At 44.6% G+C, this 25760-nt stretch overlaps 1 protein-coding gene across 1 annotated transcript in view; it reads right to left on the reverse strand.

The window, feature by feature from the left end:
- Nucleotides 1–25760, reverse strand: part of LOC147660703 (inter-alpha-trypsin inhibitor heavy chain H3-like) — a 234398-nt gene that overhangs the window by 164544 nt on the left and 44094 nt on the right. Inside the window, exon 5 of the mRNA XM_086951524.1 lies at nt 2307–2469. Within this exon, the coding sequence (XP_086807650.1) occupies nt 2307–2469 (163 nt within the window). The remainder of the gene's footprint in view (nt 1–2306; nt 2470–25760) is intronic.

The raw sequence follows: 25760 nt of genomic DNA on the forward strand, positions 1-25760 counted from the left end.
TTGCATGATACATAAGAGAAAGAAATATGTGAAGGAAAAGAAAAGAATTTATAAGCTCAGAGAGGAACGAGAGAAGGAAACAGAACTGGAAGAGATGCGTAGAGCTCAATATGGGAGTTACAGACAGACTGCTGAATCAAAGGTTTAGAAATACTAATACAGTGAATGTTCAAAACATGGTCAATATAGATAAAACATTTCCAGAAAATTTTTGGGTGTGCTTTGGTGATTATGAAATCACCAAATGAAGGAGTTGATGGAGCGAGATGTTGAATGAGATTTCGTTCAAGCTCGCAAAGTTAAACTTCCATAATAAGTATAACAGTACTAATAGCATGTGTTGAAATAAATAACCAACTTAGTTTTAAAATTGCAGACACTACATGCGGGACTAATGTGCTTCTATGTTGCATTTGCAAGTACGTGGAAAAATAATAAACTAACCTTGTCTATTGACTTTGTCAGTATTAAGTGCGGCTGTTTAATTAATGGCATGTGCTATATTATTTGTGTGCAATATGTTTTGTCGTGTATTTTCTGTGGCAAAAGCTCATGGAGAATCGTTATGGCCTGAAAGAAGAAGGTTAATATTAAGCTACTTTTTGTGCTTTGGCTAGGTAACATAATTAACCCGGTTAATAATTAGAAGAGGGGGTGGGTAACAGAATGGGTCTCAATTCTCTAATTAATTACTGTTTTGTGTTTGTTTAAATACTAGTTTCCTGAGAGGCCTTTTGGGCCTACAAAAAGATGGCGTTTTGAAACCTGTCCAGAGAGGAGCCTTGCATACTCGAGAAGTGGAAAGTTTTACCACGTTGACGATTTTGACAGAAATTACTGTTGAATAAAAGACGTGCATATTGTGCTCATGGAGTTTTGTCCAAGGACAGGAAGTGGCAGGATTGCCAAAGTAAGGAAGCTGAGAATTGTAACTCAAATGAACTCATTTTGAAACATTTTCGAGGAAGCGAAATAACACAAACAATAGGGCTAAAGAAGAGCCCGTTCTTGGTTTGAAAGCGGTGATGGCATGGATGGTCTGACATAAGTCAGCCAATGGGAACTCTGATCGCAACGAAAAAGAACACTTTTTGAGAAGATTAGCTAGTTAGAAAGGTATAAAATCTGGCCCTACAGGCAGGAGGGGGCTCTTGCTTCCCAATTTCTGAATGACGTGCTGATGGACTTTTGGTGCACGTAAGGACAGCAGTCTTTATTAATTATTCTTTAGGTGAAGAGAGTTTTAGACAGGGAAATAGAATTTAGGGAATGGAAACTTTTATTTGCTTTAATTCATGCTGAATGATTTACCTTTTGAAATGTCAGACTAATGTGCCTTTCCTTGAATTATGCTTTCACTTTGCTAATAAAATAATGAATTTTGAATAAAAATGCTCTTCCTTGAATATAATAAAGCTAAATAAATTAGATTTTTGAAATGACAAGCTGGTCTTGTTTACTCATGGTCTAGTTATCATGATTAGATCCATTCTCCTTAGTGACTTAATTAAATGTCATATGATCAAAAACCATGGTAAAAAATGATAAGCTGCAGTTGTATATAAATTTGTAAATAGTTTTGTGAATAGTTCTGATTAATTAGGTCACATGATTCAGTCGCTCAAAATTGTCTCTTTAGTTTATGGGCCTTAGTAGTGTTTCATGATTAATGGTGAGTATTGTAGAGATGGGTAGTGTTTGCGAGACAGTTTTTCATTAGGAGCGCTGGATCAACATGAATTATATTAGTGTCTCAGAACTAACCAAATAGGAGCAATTGGCATGAAACATTGTCTTCTTGTTGCTGCAGGCTACGTTGGCCTCCGCCAAAAGAGAGACTCGGTTACTTTCTGAGATCACCGAGATGATATTGGACGAGGTGTGGCGCCGCGGCCAGGGTGACTGACGCTGGAATCTGGAGATCACGGTTCCAACCCCAGCGCCGGCACAGATTAGCCCAGCACCATGTGACTCTGGGCAATAACTACTTAATCTTCCCGACGGCCCCCAGCGCCTAGAGACCCTTACGGGCGATTGTTCGCGCTTTAGAAATGTGGATTATTATTGGACAAGTATGTCTGAAAATGTGTTCCCATATGTGTGTCAAGCATGTGAAGGATGAGCTTGTAATAGCTGCCAAACCCATATCACAAGGGTAACTGGAACCAGGGCAACCAATGTATTGACTATTTGGCATTAAGGCACATAAATGCATAAACGGCTAAATCATGTTTTTTCCCCACAAACCTGTGACCCTGCCGAAAATGATAAGAACAATGTAAAGTAGAAACTGCAGCATCGCTTACCTCAAAGTGGTTTATAAGTTGCTTGGGTTTGACTTTTAGGATCAATTCGTATTTGCCGAGATGGCGCTTTAGCAGCTCCTCGTAGATCAGCTCAAAGGTCACTTTGCTTTCTGATGCCACATTCACAGAGACAGTAAATTTTTCGGTCTTCCTCCCAGAGGCCCTTTAAATCCAAAAGAAAGCAAATAAATACAACGGACCATGCATTGCAGAGTTTGAGACCTTGACACGTTCAGGAACATGCAAAGATGAACGTTCCCCCAATCTCTACATACATCCAAAAGCAGGCATGAGTCAATAGAGCAAGCATAGCATCGACAATGTCAAAAAGGTTTGCACATGTTATGCTGATAACAGTAATTACTATCTAATAGCACAAATACATTCCTCAGCAGAGTTGGCTGCTGACAAATAAAAGTGGTGGGACGAACATCTGACCCTCTGACAGGCACCAGTAGAAACCACCAATGCCCTTAGGCTCAACCATGGGCGTCAATTCATGTAACAGAAGCCACATTCCATGTCACTGGACCTTTACTTAACTCATGCACACATGCTTAGACATACACAAACATTCACACATACTCTTTGCACACACACACAAACACACACACCCACACACACACCCACACACACACACACACACACACACACACAATCTCACCTGCAAGCACACACATGTTATATTTAAAAACATGTGTACCTAGCACAGATGCTAGGGAGGATCACATTCCAGCCTATTTTACTCTATTTTCATTAGTCTAAAGGTTTGCACACGTTATGCTCATAACAGTAATTACTACCTAATAGCACAAATACATTCCTCAGCAGAGTTGGCTGCTGACAAATAAAAGTGGTGGGACGAACATCTGACCCTCTGACAGGCACCAGTAGAAACCACCAATGCCCTTAGGCTCAACCATGGGCGTCAATTCATGTAACAGAAGCCGCATTCCATGTCACTGGACCTTTACTTAACTCATGCACACATGCTTAGACATACACAAACATTCACACATACTCTTTGCACACACACACAAACACACACCCACACACACACACACCCACACACACACAATCTCACCTGCAAGCACACACATGTTATATTTAAAAACATATGTACCTAGCACAGATGCTAGGGAGGATCACATTCCAACCTATTGTACTCTATTTTCATTACACTAATAGTGAATAATGGTTTATTTTTTGTTATTCACTAGTGTAATATATATTCTTTTTATATACAGAAAACAAGGAAAGTGCAGACATAGCGCCCATAGAGCGAGCTTCCCTGTGTTCCTGGCATTGATTTTGCCACCTCTGAGGCTAGAGGTCGCAAGGGACAAGCCAATTTTTGCAGATGCAACTCCTGGCGACTTCTAAATGACGTCCATGGGTTCAACGCCAAAGCTCTCAATGGTGGTTCGTTTTAAACAGTGGGCCCGATTCACAGAACTAACTTAAGACAAAATCCTAAACTTACTACTTTTGGTATTCACAGAAGTTAGGATTTTGTCTTAAGTTTGTTTTAAGACAGACTTAAGACAGACTTAAGACAAAATCCTAACTTAGGTCTGTCTTAAGTCTGTCTTAAGACAAACTTAAGACAAAATCCTAACTTCTGTGAATACCAAAAGTAGTAAGTTTAGGATTTTGTCTTAAGTTAGTTCTGTGAATCGGGCCCGGTGTTTATAGCAGGCCACATTTGAGAGCTCTAGCGTTGAAGCTTAAGGCAGTGCGAGCTTCTCAAAGTGCTGTCATTGAGGCCAAATAAACGTGTAATTAGGGATAAAACAGCAGCTACAAAGTTACCACAATAAGTACGACAGCTATAGGTAGAATATGCAAATGGTATTCCTGCCTTGCGACAAACAAACAAAAGGTCCCACTTGGACAGTCACAGGATCCCTGTGTAAGTGCTAAAGGGAGGGAGGGTCATCCCTATAGAACAGAAAGCCTTACACACTAAATTGTGTCATGCTTTATCATATGCAACCTCTCCCCACCTTGGAAGGACAATGCCTCCAGGGCAGACTCAACCTCATGTTAGACTGGAGCTAATATAAAAGCTACTGGACAATAGAGGATCCAGATAGGTTAGTTAAAAGGCCTTCATGTATCCCGCTATTTGCATTTATTAGTGGGTACAGTAGGTAAGGTAAAAACTGCTGGAGCTGTGGTACTAGTGGGGAAGAGGAGTTGTCGAGCTGGTTAACCTGAATGGAGGGACTTTTTATGAATGTGTGACTACAAAGGACACCGTCCCCCTCACTAAGAAGCTGGTGTCCCCTATGATCTGGGGTTGTTCTCATTGTGCGTTTCAGGTAGGACTCACTTGAGCACATTCGTATTTTCTTACTTTTCACTATTTTCCCTTCTCGCCAAATATCCAGAAAATAGGCCCCCCAAGAGGAAGTTAGGGATCCTGGGCCCCAAGGAATGCCCCAGGGCAGTATGGGCTTCTAGGATGGGAGGAAACATGTTTGCCTGTCTTTTTACGGTGGTGTGAATCATTGCTCTCATTCCACCGCCCTACTAATTGCCTGTTCTACCTATAGCTGCCATACTTATTGTGGTAACTTGGTCTTCCCAGGAGGGTGTTTGGCAGCTTACCTCCTCCTCTCTCGCATGTGTTATGAACAACTGTACTTACCACTGTCTCGGTATTCATCTCTGGTCCCAACAGTTCATGGCTCTGAGCGCTGACTCCTAGAGCCAACTGCCCATACCAATCCAGACTCACCTCTCATGCTTTTAACCAGCATGCATTAACCCAAGAGAAAAGTACTAGGATTAGATGTGCTGGGCTGGCTCTGCTCTTCTTGAGACATTGTCTGCCTGCTTCTGCTCTCCACCCGGCTGTATAACACTGCTTGGGTTGGAGAGGTAGAAACTGCACATGTTGGGTTGCCCATCACAACATAGCCGGCCAAACCAAAATGCACACATGGAGTGGTAACCAGTTCCATTACTCCTCCCTGGTGGTGCCAATCAGAATCAAGGACCCACTCCATCCTCAGACCCAACTTGGGTTGACAGCATGAAAAATAAAATGGTTGTAAAGTAATTATATTACTATTTTAATTTTAGATTTGCCCTGCTCGCAGTGGGGGGGAGGGGGGTGCTGAGGCTCCTCCACCCTAATGGAGGAGCCGCCCCATGACCCTCAGATTACATTATCATACATAAGATCAAAATATATTAGATCATGTATGGACATGATCACTGCTTCATCAATAAAATTGTAACTGATCCGTGATACCAAATGACACAACAGAAGACACAGGAGCAAATACCGAAATTTTTTAGCTCAATTCACAAAAATAGTTTGAAAAGTATGGGCAGAAATCTCAGCCTCCTTCTGAATATACTTTTTTCTATTCACCAAATAGTCACAGGAGCACATCTTGAAAGCTGTATAGGTGTATATTTACAGGTATATGCCTTTGACGGCCACATAACTTTCATGTGTGTTCCTATTCCCTCAAAACAGAGCTCTCCACATGGATACCCTGTACAAATGTTTTATTTACTCCACAGGGAAATTTTTTGTTACTGTGGAGAAAGTGTATTGTTTATACCCCATCAAATCTGGGGGTGATCAGTTTCCATTCCCAACTGGGGAGGAGGATTGTGGCAGCCCTTTGCTTTAGAAGATTCCAAACCCTGTCTAGGGGAGAAAGGCGATGGATCACTGTAGGTGATTGCTCCCAAAAAGACATGTCTGAAGACATGTCTGAAGATGTTCACCGATTTCTAAGCGATGCCATACTTCTGAATGCCTATTTCCCAAGCCTTGGGTTGGATTTATGACTGCAGAGATATATGTACCTGCGCTAGAGATATCCACCCAAATAAATCAGTTAACTTCCTACCAGAACTCCCTTAGAGAACATCTGGCAGGTGTGAAAAAAGAACATTTGGCTGTGAAGATATGTGTTTGGCATAAGCCTAAATCAAGACTAAATAGGTAGGAGCGGGAATCTCGGCCTCAACCTAAACCCTACTTTTCCTACTTGTGTCTGTTCCTAAACATTTCATGGAATGTACCTGGAAAGCTGTATCAGGTTTCCAGTTGAACTCCTGGGAAGGTCATTTGACACTTCATGTGTGCAATGAGGGTTTCTCCAGAACAGAGTATGCCTCACAACAGAAATAGGATCCTGTTCCTGTGCGAATGCACATTTCTTTTATTCAAATCTTGGGCAATCCCATCACCCCCAATCCCAGAAGGGGGGTTCTGCCAGCTCTTGGTTAAAGTACATTTCTGACCATTTACATGATGGAAAGGGGATTTTGAGAATGTCAGCAAATGTACATGTCAAATGCACAAGGCACAACCCATGCCTTGGAATGCCCCCTTCCCATCCCTTGTGTGGAATTTACAGATGTTGCAATCTCTGCAATAGTGGTAGTGATTTCCACCACGTAATTTGGTTATGCCTGAAGGAGTCACGTTTTGAATTCCTAACAGTCCTAAAATGTAAATGTGGTCAGAAATGTAGGTGTACAACCTAATGTACGTTTGTGTACAGGCTCCATCATTTCAAAATCCCTGCAGCAGAGTGCCCTGATAGATTGAAAAGTGCAGCAACCATATGAGTTGCCTATAGCTGGCAGTTGTACAGCAGAGGAGTTGTTTATGTTTTTGGCACAATTGTTAATATGATTAAACTTCAGTTATTCTGTACTTTGTTGTTTTGTACCTTATTTCCCCTATTTCACGGAACATTTGAGGGATAGCCTTGTTTGTTTTGCTGAAAAAAGACATCTTTTCTTTTCTTTTTGACACACACACACACATGCACACGCACACGCAAATACACACACACACACCAGTTGGTGCACTCAGGATCAGAGACACATGCATTCATATGTCCAGGTGGAAGTCATGCATCTTCCCCGCAGTGCATCAAATGAATGCATCTATAATGCATATATGGCACTGCTTACCTATCTGCCATATCCAAACTAACAAAGGCCGCGTGACACCGCAGAAAGCAAGCAACTAACAGAGAAATGTAGATCAACCATAACAATTAGAGCATTGGGGATAGAAGCTGGAAAATGTAGAGCAAATGAGACTTAACACACCACAAATTAAGTTGCCAATATTTGCTCCTAGTGAACAATACAAGGGATAAAGTAGGCGTCATACCTCTCAGCTTTCCAAAGATTCTCACTGCACCTTCATGCAAAACCTTGCCTTCACTGCCCCTTACAGCTCCCAAAGATTCCAAATAAAACAATAAGGACCTTAAAGCTATATTCCGAACATAACATTTGCAATTACTCCAAAGACACGCTTTTCTTCTGTCAACCACACCCATCAGATCAATCACCTGCAATTCAGTGTCACTGACTCATGCCACCTTGCTCTTCCTCTACCAGTATAAGGCTGCTGAAAGCCAGAATTCATGTTGGCTAGTATTCCACATCCATCGGTGACACAGGCCATTTGTAAAACATAATGAGAAATGCAGACATCTTCATGAGGAAGAACCCCCCACCTCATGCAGGGGAAGAAGAAAAGCTGCACTCCTCCTGTACCAAAAAACCTGAAAAAACACCTCAAAGATAGTCCTGTCAAAGTGATATGTAATGTTGTTAAACTGCACTAACAATAAACATCATTCGGGCCCAAGATGTTGTCACTTTGTTGCTCAGAGTAGCTTGTTCGAATCAGCACCTGCTATTTCTCTCTTTTCTCTTTGTAGACTGCTGTGGTTGGGCCCAGTGATATAGCTGTGTTTCCAAGGGCCCACAGAACGAAGAGGAGCCACTGGTGTGCATGAACTAATGCAAGACTCCTGCGTGTCCCAGGAACTCCCCTAGAACCCCATTAGGTATCAGTCAGTCCACAGTACTTATATGTGAGGATGCTGGATACATATCAACATGGAAGTGTTATGTGCCAGTGCACTGCAGCTGTTCTAGGACATTGGTATTTATAGTTTATGCCTGATTGTTGCATACCTTCCTTGGCACTGGGATTATGATGCCGCAGATTTAAGTGAATCATAGTTTTTTGAATCCCCTCTATTGTCGTGGCTTACGCTGTGGTCATGTACAGAAAAAAGTGCAAGAAGTCATGCCGTACATGCAGATTGCTTTCAGAAGCTGTAAATAGTGCAGCTCTGTGGCAGATGGGCCGCCAGCTAAAAGGTTCTGGTAGCAAAGCAACAAGAGTGTCTAATATTTGAATCCAGATGGTTTTCTGACCTCTAAATAAGACAGAGAACCGCAAGTGTGGTGGGCAGGACATCCGCCAATTTGTGGCAGATGTATTACATCTACAACACTGAGTGCAACCATCAACAGGAAAACAGTTCAACTCAAACCTTGAACATTGGAATGCTCCATCACAACCTGTGATGTCATGCACTCCATATTCCATAGCTTTACATCTAATCATAACAAACACTTTAAGGGTGGGCTCACCGCCATGGAAAGGATGGTGGTGAGGCAACTCGTAATATTCTTGGTGGTGCCCAGCATATTGCTGCCTCTGACCTGGCAGTAGCAGAGGTCCTGTCGCGGTCCAACCACCAAAGTCGGAATACAGCAGGTGGACCGCCAGTCGGGCAGTCCACAGACGCCACTGCAACTATGGCAGACCAATGGACCGTCATGTTCATAATCAAGCCCTCATTGATTTGCCCAGAATAACAGTATGTTGAGTGGATGCCGCCGGGATTCGAGCCTACCTCTCCACAGCTCTAATATCAACAGCTCCGTCCTTAAAGCTGCATCCTCAAAATGAACATACTTGTAATAATGATGGGTGACAAAGGTTATCTTGAAAGCTGCTTTGGGTAAACAAGTGATACCTGTGACCTGGAAAGGATGCCTGTGCTGCTCCCTTCCCGCTCCTTTTGCAATTCTTATTTTAAGATCCTGAATCTGAGACCAATGGTGAGAGCTGCACTAACACTTCGCACCTAGGGAGAGGTGTGGCGCAGTGGCCATAGTGGCTGACTTCGGAGGGTGGAGCTCAGCATCATGAGACTCTGGACAATAGCTCACATAGTTTGCCGGACGGCTTGAAGCCTTAAGGGGTGATATGTTTGCGCTTTACAAATAGGACTTATTAATTAATATTTAGGCATTGCAACCCTCTACAACAGTGGGGGATAGAGATGAACCGACCAAGAAGCTTATGTTAGGTTTTTTACCAAAAGCATGAATAGTTGGTTCTTCTTTAGGTGTTTGAATAAAAACATTGTCTCATCATGTTGCTTTAGTTGACTTCAACACTTCACACTGGGATACTATCTCCTACTTTTTTTCTTATCTTCTTATCATGCCTATTCTATTGCGTCCTGAACTGTAGATCCATATAAGACTGTTTATAGTACTCGTTACACTAAAAGCCTATAGCCAAGAGAATTGCTCACACCCCGTTGCTTCTCCCCTTCTTCCGCACAGCATGTACCCTTCCACTTTACTGTATGTCTTCTTTATCACTCCCACAATCTTTACTCCCTTTTAAAACCGTAGAACAAACAGACAGAGCCATAGCACATTGTTTGCATACGTTTAGCCATGTAGCATCTTACCCTTAAACGTAGCTAAAACACTGCTAAGAGCAACAGTAATGCAAAAAATATCTATTGCTTTTGACAATGTTTTTGTCTTATTTCGTAAAACCTATTCTGTCAATTCTAACAATTGCATAACTCTGAAATAAAGTCATCTCTACACGTTAGTGCGCTGTAACACCTGCTTATTGCTTTATACTCAACGGAAATTAACTTACAGACTCCTATCCTATTTTATATATATATTTAAAAACAATTTGAAACCTTTATTTAGTTTAATCTCTGCCTTCTTTTTTCACCTTCTGCGTTGCCCTATACCTCTTGTTAAAGATTCATTACTCCTCAACAAGGTCAGATAAATACATTTTGGAACCATGTCCCTTTTAGCACTAGGACATATGAACCAAAAGAACAGCTGGTATCAAAATGGAGTGTAATTCTTTCAAATAAATACTTGTGTGTATATGTATATTTGTATGTGTATATGTGTGTGTATTAACAGAAGGCTAGAAGTTGCTAGTGTTGCTTTTGCAAATGCTAATATTGTTTGTCTCTTTCCAACATTGCCTCCTTTTTTCTACGGCATCAGCCCATTTGGTAATATTTCTTCTTTGTGCCATTTGGATATTTAAGACCATGTGCTTGTTTCAGTTTAATTTTTAGAATAAATAAATAAATGGGTTGCTTTTTGACACTGAAATTTCAATCAATCGACGGTAAGAAACAACAACACCCAAAGTGAAAAATACCTCAGTTGGGAACACTACACACCTATTGTAACTCAAAGGGGCTTATTAACAAGCCCCTATCACAACCACAACGTCACTTTCAGTGACGTTGTGATGGCAATAAGAGCCTTGTCTTATTTACAAGGCAGCGTTAAGCCACCTAACGTAGCTTAACGGTGCCTTGTAAATAAGGCACATTTTCACGCTGTGTTTAGCGTGAAAGGGGAGGGCAATGGGTGTTATGGTGGGCGTTTCACCACAACACCCATTGGTTTTGACGCTGCCCTAATTACAAGGGCAGCGTTAATAGGAGACAGAACCCAAAATTAAGACCAGGGAAAACCTGGTCTTAAATAAGACAAACAAGGAGAAATGCTTTATTTCTCCTCTGTTTTGCTGTTTCCATTTGGGCTGCCTTCTACAGCACACATAGAAACAGAAAATTGCCTAGATCCCCCTTCCTGCACATAAACAATCATTTAAAAAAAGTGGTTTTGCAATTTCTATGTGTGCTACATTAAGCAGCACACATTGAAGTTACAGAATGGCATTTAAAGATTGTTTATGAGCAGGAAGGGGGACATTCCTGCACATTAACAATCTTCCCCTCAACACAGGCACCCTTACACTGTGGTGCATTTGTGCCTGCGCTACCGTTAGGAGTTAGTTTGCCCTGTCACTGAGTTATAGCTGCTTAAGTAGTCCGAGCACCGTCTTTGGGGTGGATGCTTCAAGGCAAAGGCTAATCAATGAAGGGATACAAAAGAACACAGGTCCTAGATCAATATCTCAAAAAGAATTATTTTCGAAAAATGATTAACTCATCAATTTTGAGCTTATAGTATTCGGCTCACGATTACGCGAAGCCAATACCATTTGAGAATGTATGATGTGCAATAGACAATTACTTAAAAACAATATGTATTTATTTTGTTCATACATTCCCACTGAATGCCACTCCACTCTATGCTGCTCTACCCTAAGCCACTCTACTCTATAACACTCTGCCTTACTCTAAGCTACTCTAAGCCACTCCAAATAGCAGCACTCTATTGCTCTCTCCTCTACACCACACCACAGTGGACCCTCTGCTGTACAACATGGCTAAAAGACATTGGCAAAGCCAATAGCTCTCACATAGATAACACCTACTGTCTTTTCCAATGCTTGTTTAGCTATTGGTTTGACAATGGGGGCCACTTTTATTTTGGTGCCCAGGCCTATTTATTGCCCCATTTCGCCACTGGTAGGACTCTGAACACCGGAGCAATTCACATGCTACCAGAAACTGCAAGACAAAATGACAATCCAACATTCATCAGAGTAGACTTTTAGCTAATTAGTAGAGTGAATCTACATTTACGAGTGCAGCTCCTAAAGTCTCTACAAACTTGAAATGGAGGGCCAGACGGGAAATACTGGGCAGATATTTGAAGCACTCAAAGCAACATCTCTGCTATTACTTTTAAACACATAAAATTACAAATGTTATCTGGAAAGTTTATCTTTATATTTACACTCCACTTACCACTAATAAAATATACAGATGCCTTATGGAATACACTGGTACTCCGCATGCCCTCTTGCAAGGTATATCAAATACTGAGCTGTCAAATTAGGTATTAGTAGCGTTGTCACTTCCTTTGACCTTTCCTGCCCACTGGAGCCTTAGGCCAGCACTATTGACTTGAGTGAGACCAAAAATCAATCTCAGAATGACTCCTCAAACCTGTCATCTGACCCAAGAAGGCCCACTCAAGTGAGTATTCCCAACCCATGCACAAGACCTCTTTGTGGGTGGCACATAAACCACATAACTGTAATATAATAAACAAAAAAGAGTGGTAACTGAAATCATAGAATATTGAACCACTAACTGACACGTTGCTGGACAAAACAGTCTTAGAACCCATTGCCACCCTTTGCAGAAAGCTATTTGTAGCATCTTGTATGTGTGGCTACCAAAAGTGAAAGATGCAGATGACCCAAAACATCCTTTATGTGTGATAGCTGTGCATGTAGTGTTATCAACCTGTAAAACCTTTTCTATGCCAAAGCAAGCACTCCAATAATTATCTTTTACTCTGTTCAATTTAATTACTAATAATACAACATTTTGAGGTAAAATACAACTGAAATGTTACCAACAGAACCACAGCACATGCAGTATACGTACATTAATACAGCATTGAGAAAATCTCTGAAGACTATCCTGTTTTGGACGGCAATATCCAGAGTGTTCTTAATAAAATTCACAAATATACAAATAACCCTTTTTTGTAACATCTCACAAAATTTCCTTTAGTGGTCCACATATGGGAGAAGATGAGGCCTATGGGATAGAGCCACTGGCTCTTGTAGACACAGGTTTGAATCCAAGCCTCTGTGCTAGACTAAACCCAGTGTGATTCTAGTCAGAATCTTTAATCTTCCTATGTTTAAAATATACTTTTGAAATGCCCACTCCATGTATACGATCTTGTAGATTGTGTCCCCACCCCTCATGTAAGGTATGGTGTTCCCTTGGTTCATTCATCATAAATGTACACACATCCTAGTTTTAATCAGCTTCTAGTCTTGTGTGCTTAAAAATGTGCCACTGCCTAAAGAATTCACTGAGAGATGATCCTCACCCCAATTCAGTTTTGACCAATGTCACTGGCCCAATGTGTTGTAAAACCCAGTACATCCCACAAATACTCCTTATTGGCAAAGGCGGCTCCTCTGTTTGAGCAGAGGAGAGTCGCCCCATTTAATTGCCCCAGAGACGAAAAATAAAATGGTAATGAAGTTCATTCATTTCCACTTTATTTTCTGTCAACCCGTCCTGAACCAAGTGTCAGGACATGGCGGGGCCTGTTGAGTGGCAGCAGTGGTGGACTGCCTGACGGTGCACTAGTTTGTAGTGTGCATGTCCCTTTGGCCGACTGTCTTCCGACAACCAGCCTGACATGTGCACTATAAATCTATCAACCCAGCTGTCTTAGACCGCTGGGCTGAGAGCCTACACACACCTTCAGTGTCCTTGGGAGCGGTGAGAGAGAGGTGAGAGAGGCCGCTCCCGCCAGTCCTAGCCCAGCTGGATGTGATGTGATGTCAGGAGAAGAAGATGACCGGAGCAAGCAAGACATGTCTCCAGAAAGCATGATAAGTACTTTTTTTATTATTTGGTTTGGATATTTAATTGTATTTATGTATTTTTCAATATGTATGAACCCTTTTCCCGCCCCTCAAATCAGCAGACTTTCAAACCGTCACTGCTTATTGGAGCTTAAAATACGTTATAGCATTTCCGATTAATATATTACCAAGGATTTATAAAACATTATAACTGTTTACATTTAAAAGGGGGATCTAGAGGGCAGCCGACCACCGGGACAGACAGATTGGGTGGTTGGTGCAGCCCATGAGCTGCCATTTTGTGTTTGGACTACATTTGTAGCCCAATGCAGCCCAAAGTAAGTACTTTTTTTGCTGGGCTCCCTATCATCATTTTAGGTTCTGGTGACTCAGTAGCTGGTGACAGGGAGCTCTTAGGCATTTTTCCAACCCGCTCCCGTTTCTTTTAGTTTGGGGAGGGGGTTTCTCTCCTTTTCATGGGTTTCTTTTTTACGCTTAGTTGCTGGCACAGGCAGAGGTTATAAAGCTGTATCACTGTTACTTGGAACAGGTGCTAGTGGGGATCTTGAAAGTTGTTCAGGGCTTGCCGGAAGTTTGGTTAATTAGGGGAGAGGATGTATCTGTTGTAACTATCTCTTTAAGTTTGTGCATTCTCACTGGGGAATGCAGGCATGTCACTCTAGAATTCTTTATGTGAGTCAGTTGTTCTCCAGGTCTTAGATGTGGATGACTTGCCTCCCTGTTGGGTTAATAAACCTCTTTCTACAACCATACCGAGTATTGCATCTTTACAATACTGGCGACGATGAACCCAGCAGGTGATTACGAACCCAGCGCTATGAAGACTTCATTTTTTTGATTTCCGTTTTTCTTTCAATCTTAAAGAAAATCATCGTTTTCCTGCTCTTCATTGTGCCCTACGTGAATTTTAAGGTGTATCCGACTGGCGGCACCGGCACCCGGCGAAAGGTACCTTTTTGCTACTTTAGACTGAAATTGGTGTGTTTTGACGAAGTATCCCTACCTCCGTTGCTCGGCATTTTTTAAAAATCCGACACGAGCTGGTCAACTTCATTAGAGCGTGCCTGCCTGGAACGTGATCTGCACGAGCTGTTCTGTTGCATCGGAGTGTGCCTGCCTGGAGCGTGCTCGCCATTGTCTCTCCGCGTCTCCTCTTCTCAAGTGTTACGTCATACGCAACGTGCCTGGCGCATTTCAAGCGTCACGTCACACGCAACGCGTTGCCTAGGTGAGGAACAAGTGAACGCGCTCTTGTTTACATACGCGCATACCTAGCAACCGCGTGTCTGTCAATGCGACATGCCTGTTGCTCGGCCATTTGTCAAACGGGCTGAACATTTTTTCTACGCGCTGAAGATTTCCTTTGTTTACCAAGCATTACATGGGCATTTCTACTCCTACGAAGTGAGGCAAGTCATAGATTTTGTTGATACAGTTTGACCTTGAACGTTTTTATCAGACTGAACATAGCAGTCAAGACTGATTATTTTTGATCTCCTTATTGATCTTTTGATGTGTACTTCCGACTGAAGTTTTGTTATCCAATTGAAAGTGACGATACGCAGTCCATATTAACTGCAGTGAAACAAAAAAAAAAGGTTCTCCTGAAGTAACGAAACAGGCATGGCACACTAAGATAGTGCGGAGTCCTTTTGTTATTTTAACTCCTTATTTTGAGTTATTATTTTGGATTGTTGTGTTAGCTTATTTATTTACCTTGTTATTTTAGTTTGTTTAGTTGTTTTCTTTCAGCATGTCGTCTTCTACGAGTGGAATGAATCAACCTCCCCAGTTTTTAAGTGAGCAAGGTGAACCTATCCTACCGTGGAAAAAATGGAAACCTATCTTTGACTCTTACTTACTTGCAATTGGTGGAGAAAAGTTTTCTGCTGTCAGGAAACAAGCTGTCTTACTAAACAATCTTGGAATTGAGGGTAGAAACATTTATGACAGTTTAGATCCGATACCTATTGGCAGAGGTGCTGGTGAACCTTCGGATGTATTTGAAATGAGTGTCCTTCTACTCAAAAACCATTTTGGTGCACGCATTAACGTTGTCATGGAAAGACACAAGTTTTTTATGCGTGTTCAAGCTAAGAGTGAGAGAGTTGGGAATTACGTTGCTGCACTTAAATCCCTCGCACAGACTTGTGATTTTGAACTCTTATGGAAAGGGGCGACCACTCGGTCCCCCCGAACGTATGGCGGAGTGCCTCGATCCCCCCGGGAAGCCATTTTTGGGCGGGAGGCGCGTCTCGGCTGGTATGCCCGAAGCGGCGTAGCCGGGGCGCGTTTTTTCCCGCCCTAGAGTGGGCTGGCCTAGACACCGACGTAGCCAGCCCCGCCCTAGGGGCAGGCAGGGGCAGGTTTACGCCCGCCCTGAAGACGGATAAAAAGAGACGCAAGACCAGAAGACGTCCTCTTGTTCTTGTGCTCCGAAGCTGCACCTCCTCGCTACACGTGAGCTCGGGACAGAACGAAGAGCCAATTTTGAGCGTTTTTGATCTTTTTCTTTGTCTTCTAGATACTTCGTCGGAGAGATGCCCAAGAAAGGCGCAAAGAGAATGACGACTGAGCAGATGGTTCGGGCCCTTTTTAAGGATATGTCCGACATAAAGAAGCGGCTGGCTGAGCGAGACGGGGAGGAGGGATCGGGCCAACCACCGGCTGGAGGGAGACCTAAGAGGCCGAGAAGGGTTCCAGCCGGGGGAGATGTCCCGGCTCCCTCTGCCCCGCTCGAGGTGCCGACCCCGCTACCGATGGAAGGGAATCCAATCCCCGTTGTCATCACCCCGACATCCAACGAGGATATGCCCCCCGAGCTGGCAGCACAGCTAGCAGCGTGGTTGGGCGATAGTACTGAGGGCGCCACGGCTGCCGAGGCACAGGCGCTGATAAGAAAGCTGCGTAAGGAAAAAGAAGCAGCCAAGGTGACCGCGCCGGTGGCGGTGATAGAAAAGCCACAAGTGGCAGAAGCAGCATCCGGTTCAGGTAAGCGGCCATTGCCGATCGCAAGGGACGAGTCAGCACCCTCTCGTAGAGAAAGGTTGGGGCAGCATGTTCCTTTAGCAATAAAAGAAAAGATTTGGGCGGGGGAATACGTGAATATATTCTCCTTGCTTGTCGATCATTATGAGGTAGAGCATGTCAAGAGTCAGAAGGACCTAATGCATCCAAGTGTTTGGCGCGCAAAAATGGCCGCCTTTAAGGTAAATGAGAATATTGGCAACTGGGGCAATGCGTGGGGTATTTTTACATCGATTTTGGGGGAACGTAGGCCCGAGTTGCTTCCTGAGTTTCCCATTTATCAATCACGAATTATGGGTTACTCGACAGCGTATCAAGGTAACCATTGGTTCTGTTATGACAATCTGTTCAGGAAAGAAAAGGAGCATAACAAGAGTTTGACTTGGGATTGTTACGATTCTGTGACATGGGATAAAATGAAAGAATCAGGAATGTTAAAAATGCCATTGGTTGGGAGCAATGTTGTTGATTACTCCCGCCAAAATGTGGGGACGCCCTTTCGACCAAATACGAGCACCGACGATTATTCGAGACCCGCAGGCAATACAGGGAAAAAGGGTTTCTGCTTTAATTTCAACAAAGGGAAATGTACCAGGCCTCCGGGATCGTGTAAATTCAAACATGAATGTAGTACTTGTGGGTCGTCCCATCCTGAGTCATCGTGCAGAGCCAGAACGAGTGAGAATGGGGGTAAGGGAGGCGCCAAACAGGTCTAAGATAGTCCGAGGGGCGCCTTTACCAACCCCGATTGATACCTTGGCAATGATTCCCTGGCTCAGCGAATACCCGGATCGTACTTCTGCTGGGGTGCTGCGGAACGGTTTTACACATGGTTTCCGCATCCCGGTGGGGGACTTTCAGGGTGTAGGGACGTGCAAAAATCAACTTTCCGTTTTACAACATACCTCTGTAGTGCAAGAGAAGATACAGAAAGAGGTTAGCCGGGGACGGGTCGCCGGCCCGTTTAGTGTACCCCCGGTACCGTATTTTGTCTGTTCTCCGTTAGGGGTGGTCCCCAAGAAGGACCCAGGTGAGTTTCGTTTGATCCATAATCTGTCTGCTCCACATGGTCTTTCGGTGAACGATGCAATTGATCCAGAGGTTTGTTCGGTGCGATACGCATCGTTTGATGAGGCAGTAGCCATCTTGAATCGCCTGGGGCCCGGGACGTTGATGGCGAAATCAGATATCGAGTCAGCGTTCCGGTTGCTCCCGGTACACCCAGACGACCAGCGTCTTCTGGGATTCGGGTTTCAGGGGTCATTTTACATGGATAGGTGTATGCCAATGGGATGCTCTATATCATGTGCTTATTTTGAGAAATTCAGTACTTTCCTGCAATGGGTGTTCACTAAGAAAACGGGTTTCCGAAATGTAATGCACTACCTTGACGACTTTCTGTTCCTTGGCCCCGCCGGAAATCCCGAATGTGCCCAGGCCTTAGCTGAATTCTGTGTGTTGATGGGTCATTTTGGCGTGCCATTGGCACCAGGTAAAACTATGGGTCCCACGACTTGCCTCGAGTTTTTGGGGATCGAGTTGGACTCTGGGGAGGGGTGTTTCCGTTTACCAGCTAGCAAAGTGTTGAAATTCAGGGCAGCCCTCCAAGTATGTTTAACTGCATCTAAGGTTACACTGCATCAGTTGCAACAATTGGTGGGGAAGTTGAATTTTGCCTTGAGGGTGATCCCAATGGCCCGCCCCTTTTCCCGCTCAATCGCCCAAGCGATGGTTGGCCTAAAGGAGGGTCATCATCGCACGAGGTTATCGGCCGAGGTCCGCCAGGACATGCGTATTTGGTTAGCATTTTTGGCGGACTTCAATGGTCGAGTCGTCTGGAACAAGCCAGCCGTGTCCTCCGAAGAGCTTGGGCTATGGACAGATTCAGCGGGAAGCATAGGCTTTGGCGCCATCTTCGGCAAAAAATGGTCGGCACAAAGGTGGCCCCTATGGTGGCATGAGAAGGGGCTGACGAGTAATATTGCTTTCCTTGAACTATTTCCCATTCTGGTGGCCCTGAGAACCTGGCCTGAAGGGTTCAGAGATCATTCTGTCGTGTTCTGGTCTGATAATATGACCGTTGTAGAATGCATCAATAGTCAGGCAGCCCGTTGTAAACTGATTTTGAGGCTGCTCAAAGAAATTGTCTTACTGTGTATGCAACTGAACGTGATATTCAGAGCAAAACATGTCCCGGGGGTGATGAATCAGGCGGCTGATGCACTGTCTCGTTTTCACATGCAGGCTTTCTCGGGTTTCCTTCCTTCAGCGGACCCAGAGCCGGCACCCTTCCCCGAAGCTCTCTGGTCTCTCGGTGCCCCGAACTTCGTCACCTCGTGGGAGAGAGTCTAGCACCCAGGACAAGGAAGGCATATGAAGGGGCGTTTCAGGCCTATTTAGCCTTTTTGGGGACTGAGAGAGGGGGACTTTGGGGTCAGGAAGAGTGGGTAGTACATTTTCTGATGTCCTTACGTAGGGCTGGGAAGTCGGTGGCTACGGCCCAAAGGCATCGTGCCGCCATTTCCTTTGTTGCCAGGGCCCATAACATCCAGGACCCGACAGCGTCTTTCGCAGTACAAAAGGCGCTGCGTGGGTGGCAACGCCTTGAGGGGCGCAGAGTAGATGTGAGACGACCGATAGGTCTGGATAGGTTGTCCCAGTTGCTGGCCACACTCCCTACCACATGCTCGTCTCCTTTCGAGACGTATTTGTTCCGGACTGCATTTACGCTGGCATTTCACGGGGCTATGAGGATAAGTGAGCTGGTTGCAAGGAACAAACAGGATGTGGTGGGGGGGTTGTGCCGGGAACACGTTCAGATCAGGGGCGATGCGTTGATTGTCTCCTTTCTCAGGTCCAAGACCGACCAAGATGGGAGGGGGGACTGCACGATCATTCGCAGGACCCCCGGGTCCTCCATGTGTCCGGTACAGTGTTTAGAAGATTACCTAGCACGAAGGGTGGCATCATGGGGGGGGACATTGTTGAGGCATGCAGACGCCACCCCGCTGACGAGGTTTCAGTTTCGGCGGGTGCTTGCAATGGCCATTGCCGCAGCGGGCTTGGACCCGGGCGAATTCGGGACCCATTCCTTTCGAATAGGGGCTGCCACTGAAGCTACAGCCAGGGGTCTTAATGTAGAACAAGTGAAACGAGTGGGGCGTTGGTCCTCCAATTGTTATAAGAGATATGTGCGATTGCACATGTTGTGAAGCTGTAATCATGTACTCACGCTTCTTGTCTTTTGTTTGTTTTCAGTTGCGCAAGCCTACGCGGCAGGGCGGACTATGCAGTCGACCCAACACCAGGCCAGCGGTCAGACATCACCGGCTGTGAGAAAGGAGGTGTGGGTCGTGGGCCACTCATACGTGAGACGGGCCGCAGACGTATTCAAAGCAGGTGACATGATTCACGTACCTGGGGAATACGGGTACAGAGTGTCCTTCTACGGAAGAGGCGGTCTCTGTATTGACCAGTTTCAAGCATTCTTTGAGGGTTTGTTAGGGCGGATGAGGTCACCGCCGTCCATAGTCATAGTGCATTTAGGGGGCAATGATTTGGTCACCACCGGTAGACGACTTCTCCTGGAGGCTATGCTTTCCACGGTAAGTTGGTTAGCGAGGAGAGTTCCGGGGTGCATAATTGCGTGGTCTCATATGATCCCACGAAAAGTGTGGCGGGGGGCTATCTCGATCCCTGCTTTGAATCATTCTGTGAAAAAACTGAATAACAAAGTGAGTAGGTTGTTCCGTTCCAAGACATTGCATTCGATCTCGCATAGTTGTATTAACGATGACAGTATGTATTTGGGGGATGGTGTGCATTTGTCAAGGGTGGGGAATGAGTTACTCATAGGGGACTTCTTAGCTTGGTTGAAAACGTTAAAACATGACCTTTAGGTAGGAGTTTTGTGGGGGGTCCGGATAGCCGGTCAACTATCCGGACCTGTGGCGGTAAGGTCATGATCGGTGAGCACTAATTAGAAGATCCCTATGAGTGGGCGTCACCCAACACGGATGGGAGCGCTCGGGAGAGGTGGCCATTGGCCCCTCAATGGGGAGGCGGTCCCGTCTAAGGGTGGGTCGCCGGAAGTAAAGGAAAGGTGGTCAAGGCCCCTTCCTTTGTAGGAGGGGTTACAGCCCCCTCCTGGGGAATTTCCCGGGGCCAGTGTCATCTGCGACGGCAGATGCGGTAAGTTGTGTGGGGTGGGGGGAGGTCCACGATACCTTCTAGATACCTCACACGAGTCTTCGAACGACCTTTAAATGGCGTCGAGTCTTAAGTGCCCCCGTCAAGTCAAGGGAAATTGTTAGTAGTTGCACTTGAGGTAAGCCTCTGTGCTGTCGCCCCTCCCAAGTGGGAGGGGTAAGTCTGGTTAGGGATCTTGACACCGGTTATGACCTTGCCGTTGGCCCTTAAACGTTAGGATGTACAATTTCAGTATTTCTAGAGAATGTTTTTGTAGGATGCTAGTTCGGCTAGGAGAACCTCTGTATTAGAGAATATGTTAAGGTTAGCCAAACATCGCAATGTGTTAATGAAATTGTACATAACATGAAACGTTTAATGTTTTTAATTTTGTTTTAATAAATACGGCCGGGAGGGTCACTCCCTCCCACTTCCAAAAACTTTAAGAACTGTTTCCGGTTTCCCTCCTTTTGGGGATTGTGTTGAGAGGGGGTGGCGGGTATCTCAGCCATATGGAAAGGGGCGACCACTCGGTCCCCCCGAACGTATGGCGGAGTGCCTCGATCCCCCCGGGAAGCCATTTTTGGGCGGGAGGCGCGTCTCGGCTGGTATGCCCGAAGCGGCGTAGCCGGGGCGCGTTTTTTCCCGCCCTAGAGTGGGCTGGCCTAGACACCGACGTAGCCAGCCCCGCCCTAGGGGCAGGCAGGGGCAGGTTTACGCCCGCCCTGAAGACGGATAAAAAGAGACGCAAGACCAGAAGACGTCCTCTTGTTCTTGTGCTCCGAAGCTGCACCTCCTCGCTACACGTGAGCTCGGGACAGAACGAAGAGCCAATTTTGACCCACCCACCAGCCCCTGAGGACAGCCAGTTGTTTTGTAATAAAGTGAATTTATAAGTATGTTTTCCGTTTCGTTTACAGGCTGTGAAGCTATCAGTTTGATATTGATCATAATAAAGAATGGTGAATGTCGTGTAGGTTTTTACGATTAAAATGATTTGATATAGTGTTGCATTTTTAAGCATGCTCTCTCGGTCGTAGCGACCAATGTTTACATAGGTTTGAGTAAGAATTGTCGTATTTATTTTCTGGTAGGCGGTAAGGTCATGATCGGTGAGCACTAATTAGAAGATCCCTATGAGTGGGCGTCACCCAACACGGATGGGAGCGCTCGGGAGAGGTGGCCATTGGCCCCTCAATGGGGAGGCGGTCCCGTCTAAGGGTGGGTCGCCGGAAGTAAAGGAAAGGCGGTCAAGGCCCCTTCCTTTGTAGGAGGGGTTACAGCCCCCTCCTGGGGAATTTCCCGGGGCCAGTGTCATCTGCGACGGCAGATGCGGTAAGTTGTGTGGGGTGGGGGGAGGTCCACGATACCTTCTAGATACCTCACACGAGTCTTCGAACGACCTTTAAATGGCGTCGAGTCTTAAGTGCCCCCGTCAAGTCAAGGGAAATTGTTAGTAGTTGCACTTGAGGTAAGCCTCTGTGCTGTCGCCCCTCCCAAGTGGGAGGGGTAAGTCTGGTTAGGGATCTTGACACCGGTTATGACCTTGCCGTTGGCCCTTAAACGTTAGGATGTACAATTTCAGTATTTCTAGAGAATGTTTTTGTAGGATGCTAGTTCGGCTAGGAGAACCTCTGTATTAGAGAATATGTTAAGGTTAGCCAAACATCGCAATGTGTTAATGAAATTGTACATAACATGAAACGTTTAATGTTTTTAATTTTGTTTTAATAAATACGGCCGGGAGGGTCACTCCCTCCCACTTCCAAAAACTTTAAGAACTGTTTCCGGTTTCCCTCCTTTTGGGGATTGTGTTGAGAGGGGGTGGCGGGTATCTCAGCCATAACTGATTCTCTCATTCGTGATCAACTTGTCCGTTGCACAAATGATCTTAAAATCCAAGAGAAATTGTTGTCCAAAAATCCAAATTTAAAAGAGGCTATACTCATTGTTGAGAGTGTTGAACATACCTCTACTTGGGTCAAAGAAATCAGGAAGGGTCCTTCGCAGAATGATCCGGTTTCAAGTGTTAGTCAGGAGCACCGACAAATCCTCCAACCTGAATGTAATGTTGCTGTTGTCAGTAAATCTTCCTCCAAACAAGATAAAACCACAGTCAAGACAGAAAAACCTAAGCAAAACTTTGGTGGTAATAGTTTTAATAGAGAGAACAAATTTAGATGCCCCAGATGTGGTAGTGAAAAACATGGACCGAATTATCCAAATTGTTTTGCAAAAAGTACTGTTTGTAGAAATTGTGGGAGGAAGGGTCACTATGCAAGGATGTGCAAAAGTAACAAAGTCAATTGTATTGATGAAGAAGAAACTTATTCTCAGGATTCTATTCATTGCATTACGGATGATGTTATCAATGGTGTGAATCAAGTTGATGATGATATTGTTGTCATGCCCTCTTGTGATATTCAAATTGCCAACAAAGTTGTTCCCGTGTTGGCTGACTCTGGTTCCCTGTTCACTCTTATTAGTGATAAGTTTTGGTTTGCAAATTTTGATGGAGACAAGATTAAACTCATAGCCTCTGACATCAATCCGGTGGGGTATGCCAAACAAAAGATTGAGGTATTGGGGTATTCCATCCAAACTATTGCATTTAAAGGGAGGGAAACGGTTGGTAAGGTTTACATTGCCAAGAGAGGTGATAATCTTCTTGGTTGGCGTCACCAAAGAAATCTGGGGATCACGCTGAATCCCAATGCACCCGAACAAGTCATGTTAGTTTCTGTTATGGGTGATTTTTCTGATGTTCTTGAGAAATTCCCTGAAGTGTTTACTGATGATCTAGGATTACTCAAAGGGTTCAAACACAGGATAATTCTGAAAGGCGGTGCCAAGCCTGTGGTGCATAAGGTCAGGAAGGTGCCAAACCTTATGTTACAACCCCTGCAAGTTGAGATTGACAGGTTATTGAAACTTGGTGTTATCAAGGAGATAGAATCCTCAGAATGGCTCGCACCGATTGTTTTGGCACCCAAGGACAAGGGTACCAAAATTAGAATGTGTGTGGACCTCAGGAGTCTAAACAGTGCTATTTGGGTAGACAGGCAGCCTTTGCCCAATATCAATGAGATTTTGACCAAGTTAGGTGGTGCTACTCTGTTTAGTGTCATGGATCTGTCAGCAGCTTACCACCAGGTTCTGTTACACGAAGAGTCAAGACACTTGACTTCTTTTGTTACTCCCATCGGTGCATATAGGTTCGTTAGGATGCCTTTTGGCTTAGCCAGCGCTGCTGCTTGCTTCCAAAGGGTCATGAAAAATGTTCTTTCTGGCATTGACTGTGTCCTCTTTTTTCAGGATGACATTTTGGTCCACGGTGCTGATATCAGCAGACATGATGTTACCCTTTTTGCTGTTTTGACAAGACTTAAGGATGCGGGTCTGACTCTTAAACGTGAGAAATGCAAATTCAGGGTTAGGTCTGTGTCTTATTTGGGGCACAACATATCTGGGGAGGGCATCAGTCCTAAGATTGATCTTGCTGAGGCTATTCTTCAGGCCCAACCCCCATCTAACAAGGATCATGTGAAGTCTTTTAATGGGTTATCGGAGTATTACTCCAAGTTTATTCCTAATTTCGCCAGCATTATGCAGCCTATCAGACTTCTCCTTAAGAAGGGTGCTGTTTTTGATTGGAATAAAGAATGTTCTATTGCTTTTGAGACAGTCAAGTCGGAAATTGCTAAAATGCCAACTTTGGGGCATTTTGATGTGCGCAAAAAGACCATTTTATCCACTGATGCCAGTCTACGTGGTTTGGGGGCAGTGTTGGCTCAGTTGGTGGATGGTTCAGAAAAGGTCATTGGTTTCGCCTTGCGTTCTTTGAAGGGCGCAGAGGAGCGCTATTTGGTCATTGAGCGCGAAGCTTTAGGCTGTTTTTGGGCCATCAATCATTTCAGATTTTATCTGTGGGGCCTACCTTTTGTAGTAAGATCCGACCACAAACCTTTGGTGCAGTTGTTCTCATGTAGGAATGTCGAATGTACTACCCCCAGAATTAAGAGATGGGTTGAAGGCCTTATGGAGTACAATTTTTGTGTTGAGTATCTACCTGGCCCCAAGAATGTTCCTGCTGATTTTCTTTCCAGGTTGCCTGTTGATAAGTTGGCCACTTATGATCCTGATGCTCCTACCGTTTCATGGGTAAGAGAGTCTGCCCTAAATGAAGTAGAGTGGAAAGGCTGTTTTACTGGCGATCCAGCTAGGGAGTTTGTTTTGGAAGCTACGGTAAATGGTTGGCCTGCTTTGAAAGAAGTTCCTGATGTGGCAAAAGGTTTTTGGAATGTAAAGGACGAGTTGAACATCGTTCAGGGTGAACTATTTAGGGGTGATAGACTAATTCCTCCTTCCGGTATGAGAGAAAAGATAATCAACCTAGCCCATGAGGGACATTTAGGTCGTAGCCTCACCAAGGCAAGGGTGAGAGAATCCTATTGGTGGCCCGAGTTGGACCGGGAAGTTGAAACTGTTGTCAAAGACTGTCACATTTGTGCCGGCAACGATAAATCAAGGAAGGTGTGTACTCCACCTCTTTCTCCTGTTGCCATCCTGAACGACCCTGGTCCAAGGTGGCCATTGATATAGTAGGACCTTTTGTCAACCTCGGTTTATCTGAGAGATTTGTTGTTGTCCTTGTTGATTACACTTCAAAGTGGTTGTCAGCTGCATGCATGGGAACCGTTTTGAGTAGAAACATCATCGAATTTCTTAAGGATGCTTTCACCTGTGAAGGGGTACCTGACACTTTGGTTTCAGATAATGGTGTCCAATTCACCTCCCAGGAAATGTCTGTTTTTTTGAAAGACCTCTCC

This window comes from Lissotriton vulgaris, unplaced genomic scaffold, assembly GCF_964263255.1.
Source record: "Lissotriton vulgaris unplaced genomic scaffold, aLisVul1.2 SCAFFOLD_1187, whole genome shotgun sequence".
NCBI classification, from domain to species: Eukaryota; Metazoa; Chordata; class Amphibia; order Caudata; family Salamandridae; genus Lissotriton; species Lissotriton vulgaris.